The sequence below is a fragment of the Cibotium barometz genome, chromosome 17, assembly GCF_041138505.1.
Source record: "Cibotium barometz isolate CiBa-2024 chromosome 17, ASM4113850v1, whole genome shotgun sequence".
Taxonomy (NCBI): Eukaryota; Viridiplantae; Streptophyta; class Polypodiopsida; order Cyatheales; family Cibotiaceae; genus Cibotium; species Cibotium barometz.
Window position 1 is genome coordinate 7,397,596 of NC_141062.1, and position 17,999 is coordinate 7,415,594.

General features: G+C 51.0%; 1 protein-coding gene across 9 annotated transcripts in view; it reads right to left on the reverse strand.

Moving 5' to 3' along the window:
* Window positions 1-17,999, reverse strand: part of LOC147629628 (Sodium Bile acid symporter family) — a 137,456-nt gene that overhangs the window by 39,997 nt on the left and 79,460 nt on the right. For all 9 annotated transcript variants that reach the window (XR_015267739.1, XR_015267738.1, XR_015267737.1 and 6 more), the window contains one exon: window positions 13,062-13,129. Coding sequence is in view for 5 of the 9 variants with exons in the window: in XM_086811137.1 (XP_086667263.1) it covers window positions 13,062-13,129 (68 nt within the window). In the remaining 4 variants the exon portion in view is untranslated. The remainder of the gene's footprint in view (window positions 1-13,061; window positions 13,130-17,999) is intronic.

Consider the following 17,999-nt stretch of genomic DNA (forward strand, 5'->3'; position numbering starts at 1 on the left):
ATGACTGAGATGAAATAAGGCGATGGTGGAATAGATAGTGTGGAGCATGAGGGTAACTAGGCTTGCTTAGCAGTGAAGTAGACTCGACAAGGGAAGGGTGCCAGGAGGAACGCGGATGTTGGTGAGGGAGTGGGGGTTGGGAGGGTGATGGAACCTTCTGCACGTGGGAGTTGGGCAGAGGTGTGGTGGCGAGAGAAAAATTTCTTCTTCTTGTAGCGATGCTTGGCTCAATTCGAGATGGGTCCTCCCAAGGTGGAGACTTGGATGGGCTCGTTTGACCCTGCTCCTTGGGGACTCTCCGCAATGACTTCCCCCATGTAGAATGTTAGGCTTTCCGCTGCCGAAAGCCAATCAAGGCCGCCTTCCTGCATAGGCCAAGAGGTGACCTTCTGAGATGTGGAAGACGAAGTGAGGGCTACTGTGGCACCACGGATCCCTTGGTCGAGACCTTCCTCCAATTTTAGCTCCCGTGGACCATGCTCTTGAGGAATCCACAGTCGGTTAGAACCCCAGTCATGCAGGACAACTATGGCGTAATGGGCTAGGTTGGGGGCTGTCGAGGCGGGGTGAGGGGTTTGTTGCTGATGAAGTTGACGGAACCCCTTTAGATAGTAGTAGTCTATGTCTTCATGTCCTCCTTTTTCGCAAAACAAGTAGTACCTACTCTTTGGGCATTCTTGGACGTTGTGTTCAAGTGACTCGCATATAGCACACCGCATGCCCTTCTTGGCTTCTTGTTGAGTCTTCAATTCCTCAATCTCCCTTTCGAGTTGGAGCAGGGTACTTCCGCTCGGAGATTTTCGGCTCACTTTGTGTGCCTCGAGTTCCCGCTTCAGCTAAGCAACCGGGTCATCCAGTGGTGTCACTGTTGGATGTACAGAGCCCACATCATGCTCAAACATGAGTCGTGCATTTTCAAGTTGAGAGACTAGCTCCTAGAATCCTAACAATGTAGTTGGTGGGGGCCGACTCTCTTGAATCTTATGTTGGGTGGACTTGGATAAGGCATGTGTCACCCACTGAGACACCCTGAAGTCGTGAGGGTAAGTTGGTAAGCGGGCCACCAACATTGTGGTCCATGTCATGAGTTCCGACACCCTCTCCCCTGGAATTGCAGCTTCCCTAGCTCCTAGAGAATGCCTTCCTCATAGTTACCAAGACGGAAGGTACGGAGGAAGGTGTTCTTCAGGGTGGTCCGGTCTGCAAAGTGGTCGGTTGGAAATTGACTGAACCGCTTATCTGCAGAGCCTTAGAGAGTGGATAGGAAGATAACCAAGAAGGCATCCTATTGCTCAAGGCCCTGGCTCTTGCATATGGAGATGAACCACTAGATGTGGTCATCCACATCCTCAGTGGATGGTTTGAATGTTGGGAGCTTGACATTGACTTGGCCCAACACTGTGGAAAGGGGATCTGTGCCATGAGAATTGGCTCGATCAGGAGGGTTGGCTTGGCGCCAGCATTGTTACCAAGAGTGGGATTACCAAGGTTAGCTGCCATAGAGCAGTTCACAACCATTTGCATATGGAATAACTCTCTCATACACACCCGCTCGCTGAAGCTCCCCGCCTCACCCTGCTCTGCGCACCCCCGCTCCCCCCCCCCTCCTCGCGCCTGTTCTCCTTCCGCCCCCCGCGTGCTTCCCTCTGCTCGCCGCTGCGCGCCCCCTCTCCTTCCTCGCTGCTGCGCCGCCCCCCCCTCCTTCCTCGCCGCTGCGCCCCCCTCTTCGCCATTTCGCCACCCCCCCCCCCCCCCGCTGCCGCCTGTTCGCCTCTCCCCCCCGCTGCCGCCTGTTCCCCCCCGCTGCCGCCTGCTCGCCATCCCCCCCCCGCTCCGCCTGTTGTCATCCCCCCCCCCGCTGCCGCCTGGTCGCCCCCCCGCCTCTTCGCCTGCTCTCGCCGCCCCCATTCAGCAGCGCCCCGCCTCCCTCCTCCTCGCGTTGTCGCCGCCCCCCCCTCTGGGCCTCTCCTCTTTTCGCCGCCCCCCCCCTGCCCTGCTTTTCACCCCTTGGGGGTTTTTGTTTTTTTCCCTCTTCGTCTTCCGTCCTTCCGCCTCTTGGTGTGCAGCCCGCTTCTTGCAGGTTTTCCGCTTTCGCCTCGCCTTCGCTTGAGCTTCAGACTCTGATGGAGACTCCTCCCGCCTCGTCTCAGAGGGACTCTTCCGCAGCCCCCTCGCCCGCCACCGAGGTCCTCCCCATCAGGCTTTCTCTTTCGCCGTAAGAGGAAGCGAGCCTCACCGCAGAGGTGGAACGCCTTCAGGCTCACTCCACCATCTGCCGTATAGTCGGCACTCGCCCCAGCAGAGGGGAGATCAGGGATCTACTTCAGGCTCGCCTTCTTGCAGATGTGGGCAAGATCCTTGATGTACAGCTCTTGGGCCGGGGACATTATCAGATCGAGTTCGAGGCCGCCCAGAGCGTTGCCAAGGTCCTTGCCATGAGTCCTCTGGATATCAGGGGTGCTCGGGCTTTCTTCAGGCCTTGGCAGCATGGATTTGACCCAGCTGCGGCGGAGCAGGGAGAGCGCCTCTTCCATATTACAGTTTGTTTCCCTGGTCTCCGCCGGGAGTATCTTCCGCTCCTCTCCAGGCTCGGAGCACTGGTGGGCTCGGTTCTTGAGACGGGCCCCTCAGCAGCTTCAGTGGTGGCCAGAGCAGCTGGGCTACCTTCGGTCAGAGTGTTAGTATCTGACATCTCCTCCCTTCCTAAGGTCATTCAGCTACCTAGGATAGGGGGGGGGTGGATAGATCAGAGAGTGGAGTTCTCGGGGCTCCCGAACCAGTGCTTCATTTGCAGGCAGGTCGGTCATTTGGCCAAGGCCTGCCCTCGCAGGAGACCTCGGCCCTCACCACAGCAGCAGGCCACGGATGGCCCGCCCACAGATTCGGCTCGGCAGGCTGCCTCAGGGACACCTGCTCAGGCCACAGAGACCTCGGAGTGGCAGCCTGGACAGGGGCGCCGTCGAGGGAGACAGCCACAGCAGCACGCCCAGGTACCGCTGCAGCAGCAGCCACAGTCTCAGCCTCACTGGGTTCCCGTGAGGAACAGATTTGCTCCCCTTCAGGAGGAGACCCCTGCAGCGACCGAGGACCAGGAGATGCCAGCTCCCCCTCCTTCACCTCCCCCACACCCATCCCCTCCCACCGCCTCGCTTCCACCATCGCCTCCTCCCGCCCCCGCTCCGGTCTCGGCAGCGGCTCCCTCTCCTCCTCCCTCGCCTCCCCCTCCTCCCCCTCCGCCCGCCTCGCCTTCCCGGGAGGTCCTGGCAGCTCCCTGGCGCTCACCTGCAGTCCGGAGGGCGCTGAGCACTGACCTCGCTCGAGCATCACAGAGGAGACCTATGCCGATTAGGGCCTCACGGATTTCATCTATTCGTAGTCGGCTGAGTCGCCTCGGCATTCGACAGCGCTCGGCGGCGTTTGATTATACCTTCACACGGCTTTTTGGAGCAGAGGGCCCCCATGAGCCAGCACCCATCCGAGTGCATGTAGTGATACCTCCGGCCCGCGGGGAGGAGGCACTAGACTCAGCAGTGGCCTTCTCGTTCCCTCTATGTGGACCTTGTGACCGGGAGTGGACTCTAGAGCTCGCTCTCAGCACGTTGAAGACTCAGGCAGTTGAGTTTTCACATCACATGAGCGATTTGGAGGTTACAGATGTGCTAGGCCGACTTTGGGAGTTGGCTCATTTTGTCTTGGATCCCGGGGGTGTGGATACATCCGGGATTCGGCATTTGGTCGTGCGCATAGTTGCAGATTTGGCGCGCGACCCAGGATATGTGAGCATTCACGAGGTTACTATGTCAGAGCAGGAGGCAGTCGCCATGGGTCACAGCCACTGGCGCCTGATCCGGGATTCTTGCAGTACACCGGGTGGGCAGACTCGCAGCCGCTCGGATGGGGACTACTCTCCATCCAAGCCGCTTGCGAAGGCCCGCCGTACGGCTGAGACAGCATCCACCTCAGTAGGACATCCATGAGGATCATCTCATGGAATGTACAGGGCCTTGGCGGAGCACACTTTATACGCTATCGAGGCTGCTTGAGGCAGGAGCTACAGAGATGTCTGGTTGGTGGCAGCATTGACATTCTGATGATGCAGGAGCACCACTTGGGTGAGAGCAGGATCCGGAGATATGGTTCGGTGATGCCTGGTAGATGGGACACTTTCTGGTCTGCAGGGTTTGGTCCGTTGGGTGGACAGGGAGGAGTATGCATGGTTATTGCAGATGCATGGCGGCAGGCCATTGTGGACCGTGGGATCATTGTGCCTGGTAGAGCACAGTATGTCATTCTGAGGATGCATGATGAGCTATTGGGTGTGCTCAACATCTATGCGCCCAATCATGCTAGTGCCAGAGCAGAGTTCTGGACTCAGGTTACAGATGCATTGCCAGAGGCCGCACATTGGTGTGTTGGGGGAGACTTCAACATGCTTGAGGACCCGGCAGATAGGGTGGGAGGCAGTCATGTTACAGTGCACGGCACGGAGCTTGCAGCTTGGGACCGGTTTTGTATGACACTGAGGATCACTGATGCATGGCAGCATGGGGCTTTCTCCCGGTCTCAGGACAGTCTTAGTTTCTCTCGGTCGGATCGCCGGCAGGGAGGGACTAATCTATCTCGGATTGATCGCTTTTATGTGGGCGATTGGTTGGGGGAGCGAGGGGGCTCCGTCGGCATTCTTGCTGGCACCTCATTTTCAGATCATGCGCCAGTTATACTGACTTTGGAGGAGGGGACACGGGAGCCCAGCTTGCAGTTGAGGATCCCAGAGAGGGTACTTGCAGACCCCAGTCTCGCTGAGGACATTGAGAGGATCTGGCATGATAGTCAGTGCTCTGACCAGGATGCAGCGGGCCAGTGTGCCCAGGGACTCATTGATCTTAGCTCTTTTCTGCACGCTGCAGCTTTGACACGACTGGGAGAGATTCGCGAGCGGGAGCAACGGCTGAGACGCAGCCTTGCTTCGCTACAGCGCCTTCAGGAGCAGCAGCCTGCATGTGAGTGGGTGGCGTCCCAGCTGAGCCAGGCACGCCAGGAGGTTAGAGAGGCAGAGGAGCAGAGACATGAGTTTTACTATCGTCGTCAGGCCTCTCAGTGGACGCAGCTTGGTGATAGAGTGACTGGGGAGTTTTTTGAGATCACTGGACCCCGTCATGCGCGAGCAGGGGTTCGCCAGCTTGCTAGACCGGATGGATCGATAGCTACTGAGCTCGGGGAGATCAGAGCCATTGCCACTGCTTTTTATCGTGACTTGCTTTCAGCGGAGCCAGCCACTGAGGATCGAGATGTATGCAGACAGACTGTGTGGGCCCATGTGCAGAGGAGGGTCACAGACCATATGCGCACAGTTCTAGGTGCGCCTCTGTCAGAGATTGAGCTTGCCGAGGCCTTGAGGGTCCTGCCGCGACATAGTTGCCCAGGGGAGGACGGACTGACGCCGGCCTTTTTTATGCGCTATTGGGACCTTTTGGGGCCAGGCCTCCGCAGGGGCTTTCAGCATGTTTTGGACACTGGGGTGATGCCGCAGAGCTTTTCAGAGGGCTTGATCTATCTTATCCCCAAGGGGGAGGGAGTATCGGATGACATTCGGCATTGGAGGCCTATTACGATCCTCAATACTGTATACAAGGTCTTGGCAAAGGCCTTGAGTTTGAGGATCCAGCCCTTTCTGGGGGAGTTGATTCATGCTACTCAGACAGGATTTGTCAAGGAGCGCAGTATCCTTGACAACATCTTTACTTTCTGGGAGGTGACGGCCCGAGCTAGGTTTCTTGGCGAGGACTTGGTCGTGATGCTTCTCGATTTTGAGAAGGCATACGATAGAGTTGATTGGGGATTCTTAGAGGGCACTATGCTACGCCTGGGCTTTGAGCCAGGATGGATCAGAGGGGTGGCAGCTTTGTATTCCACAGCTCGCAGCCAGGTGCTGATTGCAGGAGGTCGGGGGCCGAGTTTTGAGCTGACCAGATCAGTCCGTCAGGGGTGTCCTCTCGCCCCTTTCCTTTTTCTCTTCTTTGCGGAGGCTATGAGTATGTATTTGACGGCAGAGGAGGTTGGTTTGAGAGGACTTCAGCTCCCAGTCCGGGGGGAGGATTTGCTTGATGCTGAGTTTGCAGACGACACGGGCTTATTTTTGCATGGCCAAGAGGCCAATCTTATTCGGGCAGAGCAGTCGCTCCAGGTTTTTAGTGCAGCTTCGGGAGCATTGATCAATTGGCGCAAGACAGTGGCCTTTTGGATCAGTAGTGCTCCCACTCCGGCATGGAGTCCGGACCCCGGTTTTAGATGGATTCCTCCCGACACAGCAGTGCGGTATTTGGGATGCCAGATTGGCCTCGATTTGTCACCTGAGCAGCAGATTGCCCCGCTTCTTCTGAGCATTCGGAAGAAGCTATTGTATTGGAGTACAGCTCGACTATCCTTGGCTGGGAGGGTGGTGGTGGCAAATCAGGTGCTGTTAGCGACCATGTGGTACATTACGTCTTGCTGGATTTTTTCGAGCTCTTGCATCAGCCAGGTACAGAGGCTGATCAGGAACTTTCTGTGGTCTGGGCGGGACGGTCAGCCAGCTCGGGCAAAGGTTGCATGGGCAGTTATTACACTCCCGCTGGCTCAGGGCGGTTTGGGCATTATAGATCCAGTCGATCAGAGTAGAGCCTTATTGGGGAAGCTTATTGTTCGGGGGTTGCTTCCAGGCGCTGAGCCTTGGAAAGAGCTCCTCTTGCAGCGATTGCAGGCCCGGGCGCCTCCTGCAGGGGGTACTTGGGCACCAGAGATTCGCTGGATATTCATAGAGATGAGGAGGACAGGCCTCAGTAGAGGATGGGAGGACAGAGTTGCTTTGAGTATCCTGAGAGCTTGGGAGCTGCTGAGACCGGGGCTCTCTCAGCGGCCTCCGTCTTGTGTTGAGGAGCGGGCCAGGCAGCCGCTCATCTGGAGCCCAGCGGTTCGTACAGAGCAGGGTCATATGCTGGGTTCTCGGCCTCGTCTAGCCTGGGGACCTTTAGCGGCAGGCCCAGCTCGTAGTTTTGGAGACTGGCAGGCTTTCTGCAGTCTACCAGAGGAGACCCAGGTGGAGAGGCTGAGTCACTTCAGAGGGGGGTTGATTATGAGGGATGATATTCAGGAGGCACTTTCAGAGGAGTGGTTCACACCTCTCGAGCCAGTGGCCCCACGGTGGATGGGTGCCTTCACACAGTTGGAGATCCTGATTGCAGTCAGAGCTAGCACTGAGGATGGCAGATGCCTCTATTATGAGATTCAGGATGAGGGCCGACTCCAGAGAGTGGAGGTGGAGTCGCCTTTGGTTGCAGAGTGCACCTTTCAGAGGATTCGGGTTGTGGCTGCCGCTTCTCGGAAGTGGCATATTGACCCCGACCCTGCTGACGTGCTCCCGGATTGGCGTATATGGGCATATGCAGCGCGCCCCTTGGCCCGGCTACAGTGAGACCCCGGAGAGTACGAGTGGCATGATCCTTATGCATCCCTTGAGGCCACAGAGATCACATTTTTCCAGTATACTGTTCGGCTGGGACGGCATATTTTGACGGCGAGGAGGACGGTTTCTCCAGCGGCAGCGGGGCATTGGCGATTGCAGGGACTATCACAGGAGTTCCTGGAGGATTTCTGGGCTCGACTCTGGGCTAGTCGACAGGCCCGCAGGATCTCGGCTTTTCAGTGGCTGGTCGCCCACAGGGGCTCAGCAGTTGGCACTTGGCTTGTTTATAGCGGTCTTCCGGCGGCCTGCGTCCGATGCGGCCACCCTATGGAGACACAGAGACATTGCCTTTGGGACTGCCCTCAGGCACAGCAGATTTGGCTGCGGATGCTGCGTATTCTAGCCCCCCTCTCTCCAGAGGGTATGTTTACGTGGGGTGCCGCTGCTTGGTCGACTTCGTCAGGGCCTGCTATGGGCTATGAGATGGAGCAGGGCAGTCAGGCCATCAGATTTATTAGGGGCCAGCCTCGCCTGGTTCCGGCACCGGATTTCTCGTCCGACAGCTGGACACAGGAGAGGGATTTACGATGGGAGCTCCTCAGCAGCCTCACCATCTGGTTCACCTGGAGGGCCCGGTGCTTCACGGCCTTTCAGGGGAGATTAGAGCCACCAGCAGAGACTGTTCGGGGGATTTGGCAGGAGTTGATCCACACCCTGCGAGGACAGTACGACCGCATCCGGGGAGACTCGGATGAGGCGATTTTACGACGCCAGGCCTTTCATACCACTTGGCGCTGCGGCCCGTTCTACACCCTACACACGGGATCCCCCCGTTGGCACTACAGGCCACCTGTTTGGCTCTTCCCCCCCCCCATTGTATGATTTAGCCGCTCAGTCCTTTAGACTGATGCTTGTATTTTGCAGCACCTAGGGAGAGTCTCCCGGGCTGCCATGATGTATTCACTGCTCTTCTCTCTGTTAGGAGCAGGAGAGATCTCTTTTGTAGCCCTACGGGCGTTTTTTTTTTACATAACTAATGAAAGGATCTTTTCTCGGAAAAAAAAAAGGTTAGCTGCCATAGGGAGAGGTGGAAGGAAGTCCCTAGGTGGTACGTAATTGAACCTCTTTCCACTATAGCAGCGTATTGAGAGGGGATTTTTGGATGGGCTAACATGACTACCACGAGAGCGTGTATTGGGCATGCAGAGAGGATGCAGAGATAAGGGTGAGCTAACAGGACTCCAAGTTTTGAGTCTTGCAGGGCGTGCCACATTTTAGTGTACTTGTAGCAGGGATGGTTGCCCGGCACACTAAGTGGTGGCTCTTCTCGGGATAGTTTGTCCGGAGTCCTTGATGCTCATAGCGCATCACATAGCACACGTACCAGTAGACACTATAGAGCGGAACACAACATAAGTGACAAGATTGCAAGAGAACAAGATTGCCAACGGAACAAGAAGCTGGAAGACACTTGCACTACTCCAGAACACTGTTACATGTCCTTCACTGCACCGTGCACACTCAGCAGAGGTCACAGTGAGAGGATGACACACAGCTTAAGTTGATGACAAGTGATTGCAGCACCCTAGGCTAAGGCTACAATGTGGTATAAAAGATAAAGCATGAAGGATGTCCTTCACGATGAGTCGAGGGACCATATAAGCAGTCCGGCAAGACATGGGAAGTTGGTGGAGTAGGTGGCATCTCCTATCTTTGGTAGATGCCCTGAGGTGGTAGCCTTTGGTAGAATCTCCTATCTCTGGGAGATGCCCGTTGGAGTGTCATTCGGTGTCTTCAATGTCGGTGCATGCACCACTCTTTGTGACCGTCGTGGTGCACCTCCGCTTCAGAAGGTCCATCGAATGCTCCGGGGTGGTACTCTAGGTTGACCTACTGTGGCGGCATGATGGTGTTACATTTGTTGGAAATTGGGGGCCACTTCCCGAGAGGTCACCCATCCCAGTAGTGTTCACACCACTGCACGCTTAACCTCCACCACTCTAATCCCTTCCAAGCCATCAAAATTGGTGGAGGAGGGATGAGAATGGCCCCAGTCTTCCATTACTTATAGATGATCCCATTGCTTGGGACTCTATGCATGTATGATGTGGGGTGTAGGCGGCCAGGCCACGACCTTCCAATACCCTCCCTCGGTGGCCAGGACGTAGGGTACCCAAAGGCTCTGATGATATGGGGCTCAGAGGCTTCTTGCACTGTCAGTGATGTCACGGTTGGTAATCTTAGGATTTACCCACACAACCTTCTTTTTGGCCCATGATTACACCCGGCATGTCAGCAAGCTTGTCCATCCGCTCATATACGCATTCTGCCTTTGTTCAACTCCACTGAGAGGAATCAGCAAGTCGACCAACTCCACTAACAACATCCCAACATGGCCTCCCTTGCTCTAATACTATGTTGGAAATTGGGAGCCACTTCCCGGGAGGTCACCCATCCGAGTAGTGTTCACACCACTACACGCTTAACCTCCACCACTCTAATCCCTTCCAAGCCATGAAAATTGATGGAGGGGAGATGAGAATGGTCCTAGTCTTCTATTACTTATAGATGATCCCATTGCTTGGGACTCTATGCAGGTGGAATGTAGGCGGCCAAGCCACGACCTTCCAATAACGTTGTTACAATGTAGCGGTGTGACACTGTTACGGTGGTGCATTCAGTGTGGGCACCCTTGGTGAGCTATATCCCACAAATATACATTTGATCGCCTTATCATCCAGCTTATTGCGTTGGTGCTCAAGCACAAGAGCATAAGCAAGACAACCAAAAACACGCAAATGAGCCGCAGAGGGCTTCCTGCTATTCCAAGCTTCATAAGGGGTAACTGTTTGCAAGACCATGGTGGGGCATCTGTTTAGTACATAAGTGGCACACATAACTACCTCCAACCAAAAAACATGAGACATTTATGGCCTTTAATCATGCAACGTGCCATCTCCATGAGAGATCTGTTCTTCTTCTCAACCACACCATTTTGTTGAGGTGTATAAGGCACTGTGCATTGATGTTTTATGGCTCTTTCAACCATATATACATGAAACTCTTTTGACATATACTCCCCCCTCGATCTCTACGAAGGGTGCCACTTTACATGCAGACACATTTTCAGCCATAGAAACACAGTGTCCAAAACATATAAAAACCTCTCACTTTGCCTTCAATGGATACACCCAGGTGTGCCTAGAGTAGTCATCAAAGTGTGCCTGGAGTAGTTATCAAAGTCACAAAGTAGAGATATCCCCTAATCGATGATGTCCTCATAGAACCACATACATCACCATGTACAAGCTGTAATTTCTGGACAGCCCTAGCTGATCCATCTTTCGGGAATGATGCCCATTGCATCTTGCCCAAAATGCACCCCTCAAGCTTTGGTAACTCTAACACCGTCTCTTGCCTTTTAAGGCTCAACAAACTACCAAAATTTAAGTAACCAAAGCGGGCATGCCATAGCTCCGTGTCACTCATAACACATGTGGTCGTATAACTAAACAAGCATTATGTGCCAATCTCTCATACTTGGCCAACCTATAAAGCCCATGGCTTAGAGTACCGAATACCACACTAATAAGTATGTCACTCTGGTCATGAGCTGTACACTTGTCATCAACAAATCTGACCACTAGGCCTGCCCTAGCAATGGAAAAGATTGACAGGAAGTTCTTTTTGATGACTGCCACAAGCAAGACTTCTGAGAGAGTGCTTGTCCCACCATTTGCAGCAGTGAGAAGAAACTTACCAACTCCTTTTATAGGATACAAGGAGTTGTTTATGCATGTGATTGTTCCTCCTTGAGAAACAGACTTAAGGAAAATAAATCACATTGAGAAGTAATGTGCTTGCTAGTACCACTATCAAAGTACCAGACATGTTGATCTGTCACTGACATGCATATATCATGAAAAGAAGAATCATAACTACAGTGCACAATGAATGCCTAATCATCTTGTGCATATATCACTGACTCCTTTTCAGCACTTGGTGTTGATGCATCAACCACAGCCATGCCTAACTCTTTCTTGTTTTCTTTCTCTAGTCTTTTTCTGCATTCATTGATGTAGTGGCCTGGCTTCTAACAGTAGTTGTGCCTCGTTACCCACCTAGTAAATGCATGTGCATGTGCATCCTTGCCATCCCACCTGGCTTGTTCTACTGTGGAAGGTGCGGAGACGTATGCCACACTTATATCAAAACTTGTATCACCATCCAAAGTACTATACTAAGCTCTTGTGCTGGGAGCGAGAAAAGCCGTGCCTCAATGCCAATAACAACATTCCAAAGTCCTTTGGCGACCAATACATAGCGCATCATATAGGACCACAACGGATACTTGGTCCCGTCAAGCTGATCCTCAGTGAAAAGCATCCCAAATACATCATTGCCTGTCATTTTGCCTGCAAATAACTAATCTCTGACACAAAATGCAAATATCCCAACTACCTGCAGGTACTATCAATGCCCATTGAATGCAACCAAAATGGCTGCCAGTAGATCACTCATGACGATGGAAACCTGCAAAGTGTACGAAAAATTGCAGAGTGTAGAGTGTGGAAATGATACTTAGTAGGAATGCCGAAATCGAAGATAATGTTGACGATGTTGAAGCTACTGAAGATGAACTTGAAGATGCGATGTCAAAGAAGACGACCGCACTGTCGGCATGCCAAATACTGCTGCTATTGTGTAGAAAACCCACAATCGAACAAGAACAGATCAAACTAATACTCTCCCGGAATGTTTGCAAAAACCTTCCACCAAGTGAATGAGCCCCGAAACATTGTTAACATTAACATCACACTATATGGTATACCTTCTTCACCTAAGAGGATAGCTCAATCTGAGATAATCAAAAGAGCAACTCGAGAGAAGATAACAAGGGGGTGAGAGCCAAGAGAACTTGCTCTGATACCAATTGTTGAAGTGGAGATCAATGTAGCAACACACACATAGATGTAGCAAGCAAGGAGAGATAGATGGAAGTACAACACTCAAAGTAGATTAATGAGAATGAGTGAAATGCAAGTGAAGTGATATGCTTACACACTCATAAGAGTATGTACATACGCTCGGGAAAAAAAACGTCCTAAAGAGAGAAAAAGTGGATCGGCCTATTATTAGCCTACTTCCACACATCACTACCATATAAATGCTACAGAGATGCACCATAAACCCTACATTCAACAAAACGGGGGTGTTGGGGGTAAGTTCTCATGCTTGCAATGATTTTATTTCGTTGTTTGTTTATGATCTCGATTACCATACTAGACCAAATAAACACAAGGGTGAAACCTAAACGCTCCAATCCAAACCCTCCTTCCCACATCAACAATGTTAGAGTAGTATAGGGATTATTAGGCTAGTTCAGCAACAAGATGCACCCTTGTTAGTTAGGGGGCCATCCAGGTGATGATGGACGGGTAATCTTGCCCATCTCATTGTTAGGGACATTTGTGTATGGATAATTTCAGACCTAAAAGATGATTGTAGGCATGTCATTGCTCTTAAAATTAGCAGCAGGCAGTAAAAGAGATTAGAAAAAAGAATCTTAGAGAAACGAGTATACATAGATCACACTTCAAAGTCTATTGCAAGGGCATACCACTCCAAAAAGAAGAGATGGCCATGCCTCCAATGCATCACCTAATTCGCTTGTCCGTAAAGTTAGCCCTTGAACAAGAGAAAACACAAGAAAAATGTAAGCCATCCACCATTTACATATTATTTTGTTACAAAAAAATCAATTATAATGCTTGAGAATAAAAATAAATGGAGTTAAGCCATAACAAGATCATAACCATGAAAAGACTAAAACATCTTATTTACAAAGGATTTCAATTGATATTGCTACTTTACACGCGGAAGCTTGAAGGAACTTTAACTTGTTGTAGAAAAAAGAAAGAAAGGTGTTATTGACATTGGATGGAGGGACCACGACGGGCACAAGCCTGGCCCATGGTATTATCGATCTTAACACCCCAAGAAAAGGGATGTCGAGTAAATGTCGAAGAAAGTAGTTGAGTTGGAAAACTCTTCGAGTGGAGTAGTATAAACACAAGGCACACCTTCCCTCCATTGCCCATGCACATCATCTGCATATTTTACTACGAGCACCACATTTTTATCACATCTCACATCTCACAGCACACACAAACACATGCACTTGCAACTAACCTTGTCAACGCCAACACTCCAGGTACATTTTTGGATGGGGGGATCATGGCGGGGCGCAAGCTTGGCCCATAGTACGATGGTCGACCCATCACTTGGAGAACCATCAGCCTTGCACGTACCTCCAAGAGCCTCAATGCATACAACCTTTGCTTCAACTTTATTTTCACACACCTAATCTCGCCTTGGCCAACACATTAACCATGAAGCCGCCCATTCTCTAAGCATCATATTGTGAGGTCCGAGCATATTATCATGTCGCGCCAAGAAGATCAAAACCGCCTTCTACCCATGCCGATCATTCAGAATATTGAATGATTCACATGGGGGGTGCCCAGACAGAGTTAAAGATGTGTGGACATCCCTAGGTGTGAAGGGGGGGAACTAGAACATTAAACTTTTAATGTTTATTAAAGTTGCCCCTAGGCCTTAGTGGCCCCTAGGGACTTTAATAACTTTTAAAGTGGGAGGGACCCTAGGATTATTATGGGGAGGGGGGCCACTCCACTTTTGGAGTGTGTGCTTCTCTCTCCTCCCTCTCTCTCTTCTTTTTGGGAAAAAGAGTCGTGGAGCATACATGCGCTTGTGGGGGAAGCGTGGAAAAAGCTGAAGAGAGCAAGTCGGCTGCAAATTTTCTGGTTGCTGCTGTTTTCTCTCTGCAAACCAACCGTACAGCCTTGTACGGACAGGCTGCAGGTTCTCTCCTGGTACACGCTACGCACAGGAGCTGCTGCGGGCCTATCTCTCTGCGCTGGACAGGCTGCGCACAGGTTCTGGACAGGCTGTAGTTGCTGGTACAGGCTGTGCAGACAAGTACAACAGCAGGTACAGCACTGTACGACTGTCGTACAGTGTACGGACAGTCTAGGTACAGCAGTACTGCTGCTGGCGGCGCTGGTGGACAGATCTAGCTGCGCAGGTACAGGTGTGTACAAGTGCTGGCTGCAGGCGGTGTTTGCAAGGATAGCTTCTGGCACGTATCCCGAGGCAGTACAGACCGGTACAGGGCTGTTTTTCAGATCTGTACAGTCAAGTACAGCATATAGTTGGACACAAGGAGGAGGGTACAGACAAGTACGTACCTGCGTGTGAAGGAGGGTTGTGGAAACAAGTGCCTGCAAGTACAGATTGGTACCGTTGCTTCCTCCAGTGCAAATTCACGGGCTGATTTTGGTAAGCTCCGCATCTGTTCATCTATCTCTCTTTCTACTGCTTGATGTCTGTTGCAGATTTGAGCTATCTGGCCCCTTGTGAGAGGAGGGGTATGGCAGATTGACAAGGGTTGAGACAGAGGTTGGACAGTACATGTATGTATGAGCTGAGATGTTGAATCATGTGCTTGAGTTATGCCAGATGTATGCTCATGGCTGCCCTGCTTAGTGGTCTTGGCTGATCAGAGGGAGGCACAGTGTGTTATTTTGAGACACAGATCTGTGTGCATGGATCCTCTGTGCTAAGAGGGATTGTGGGCCGTCAGATTGGACATACAGGTGTAATCTCTTGGCTGATTTTTGGTTGTACTCGGCCTTTCATACTTTTGGAATTGAATAAAGAAATACCGCAAGGGGCGCCAAGCTTTGGGGCCAACAGGTGTCCCTTTGTTTTCAGATTTGGGCACTCTAGCCCCAATCTTTTCTGTTTTCATATCTAGACTACAAGTGGACGGGTGACTGCTAGTCTACCGCACTCTGATTTCTATCAGAGGCCGGTTTCAAGGTTCCGTTGCCGGGACCAATCATCAACTTTCTGAAGGGGGTGAGCTCATGGTTGCCTCGAAGAAAGCCATCGCTGAAAATTCAGCAAACATGTCTGATACAGAGGATGAGTATTTCTATCATGAAGAAGAAGAGCAAGAGACTTCTCCTGAGAAAGATGTATCTGAGGATATTTTTGCAAGAGAACAGGCTGCAGATGTTGAGCCTTATGAGGATGTAACACAGCCAGAAGATGTACATGGTAAAGAGGATGATGATGCTCGGTTCAAAGATCGTTTGGCTAGTGTTATGGATGTATTTATGCAGCTCACACAGAGTGAGAGATTTGCTGAATTTATGAGATCCCGTACAGAGCCCGAGAAGAAGAAGAAGAAGGTTCGTTCTAAGAATCTTCCTCAGGGTCAAAGTGGTGCCATCCCACAGGAACCATCTTTTGGCCAGTTTCCGAATATGCAGCATGCTTATGGTGCAAACTCTCAGAGTTCCTTCTATGGACAGCCACCTATTCCTCAACAGAATATGCATCTAGGTTATTTTGGTGGTGGCTCGGTGTTCCAATCTATGACTGGGGGTTACCCTCAGGGAGGCATGGGTATGCACGGGCCTTTTGGAGCTAATTTTCAGCCTGGTATGCAGGGGAATATGTATGGTGGTATGCAGTCCGGTATGCAAGGAAATATATTTGGGGGCATGCAACCTGGAATGCAAGGCAATATGTTTGGTGGTATGCAGCCAGGTATGCATAATGGAATGTTTGGAAACATGGCTGGAATGTATGGTATGCCTGGTGTGGGAATGGGAAATGTTGACCCAATGATGGGCATGAATGTTGGGGGCAGCAATCTTGCGAAACCACTTCCATATGATAATCTAATGCCTATGGGAAAGGCGAAGGATTACAAGGAAGGGGGAGCTGCAGTGAAGTTTGATACATTCAGTGGGGCCAAGGATAAACTTAAAGCACTTACCTTTTTACAGCAGTTTGATGCTGCTTTTTCTGGTGGGAATTACACAGAGTCCTCTAAGGTGAGGAAAGCTGCCACTTTTCTCAAAGGCAATGCTTTGCAGTGGTGGTCTACTCTTCTTTTGCAGGGCATAGCACCCACTACATGGGTCCAATTCAAACAGGTTTTCTCTTCCGTATGGCTCACATCTACATTTGAGGTGGATGTTATGACCGCATGGCACAAATTGGATGCTTCAAAGTGTGAGAATTTGGAGGATTATAACAAGAAGTTTTGGGAAGCTTTACTCCCAGTGACTTCTTATCGTGCGGTGCCATTATCTTAGCAGGTAGAGAAGTATTGTTGTGGACTGCCCAAAGAGGTGCGAGATTATTGTATCAAGACAAGAGTAACGAACATGTCACAGATGATTGAAAATGCTATGACAGCTAATGCGTTACTCACTGGTGGATCATTTGGGTTTAAAGGCAGTAAGAAATTGGGCAAGAAAGCTGAAAAATCTGGGCATGCTTCTCGTGATGCTAAAGGGTCTTCAGAGACAAAGTATAAGAAGTTGCCAATGCCCAAGAGGACTTCTGAGGAAAGACAGGCTTTGAGAGATGCTCATAAGTGTTTTTACTGTACTGAAGAGGGGCATATGTCATTCAATTGTCCCAAAAGAAAGTCCCAAAAGGACTCTGACAATAAAGGAGAGCCCAAGCCAAAGAAACAAAAGCCTTCTGCAGGCTTAGTTCCTGATCTTGTGGGGGAACAGCTAGGTGGTGAAGCAACGGAGTTGTGTAGGGCATGGGGCAAAGTGAGAGATCAGAATGCCTTGATCTTCTTTGACACAGGTGCTAGAGCCAACTTCATTTCACCAGATTTGGCTGGCCGATTGGGGATTCGCGCAGAGGAGATGGGGCCGTTACATGAGGCTAATATGGCTTGTCCAGGGTATGCAGAACCCGTTACTCCTATCATTGGGAAGCTTCGGCTTCATTTGCAGGGTTATGTGGACAGCGAAGAGTTCTTTATCATGCCACTTGATGGCTGTGATGTTTTGTTGGGGATGCCATGGTGCCACAGGGTACATGCGGTGGTGGATACTTACAATAGGAAAATCACTCTGACTCATAGAGGGAAAGAACATGTATTGGATGTAAAACTCAAAGGGGAATCTGTTCCTATTGTATCTGCTTCGGCGATTTCATCAGTAATGAAAAAGCATCTTTCCGCGTACTTGATTTATGTAAAGGATGCACAGGATGATGAGTCTAAGTCTAATTTGTCTATGTTAGATAAGGACAGGACTGATTTCTTATGTGGGTTTCAAGACTGTTTTTCCGAGTCATTGCCAGGAGAACTTCCTCCTGAGAGGCCAGAAGATCATGCCATTGATCTGATTCCTGGTAGTACTCCACCGAATAGACCACCGTACCGTGTTAGCGCAGCCCAACAGGAAGAGATTATGAGTCAGGTGCAGGAGCTTTTAAATAAAGGGTTGATACAGCCTAGCTCATCACCCTTTTGCTCACCTGTGCTCTTAGTGCAGAAGAAGGATGGTTCTTGGCGCATGTGTATTGATTACAGGGCGCTGAACAAGAATACCATCAAGAATCGATTCCCCATACCGAGGATCGATGACATTTTGGACCGCTTACAGGGCTCCACAGTCTTTAGTCATATTGACTTGAAAAGCGGGTATCATCA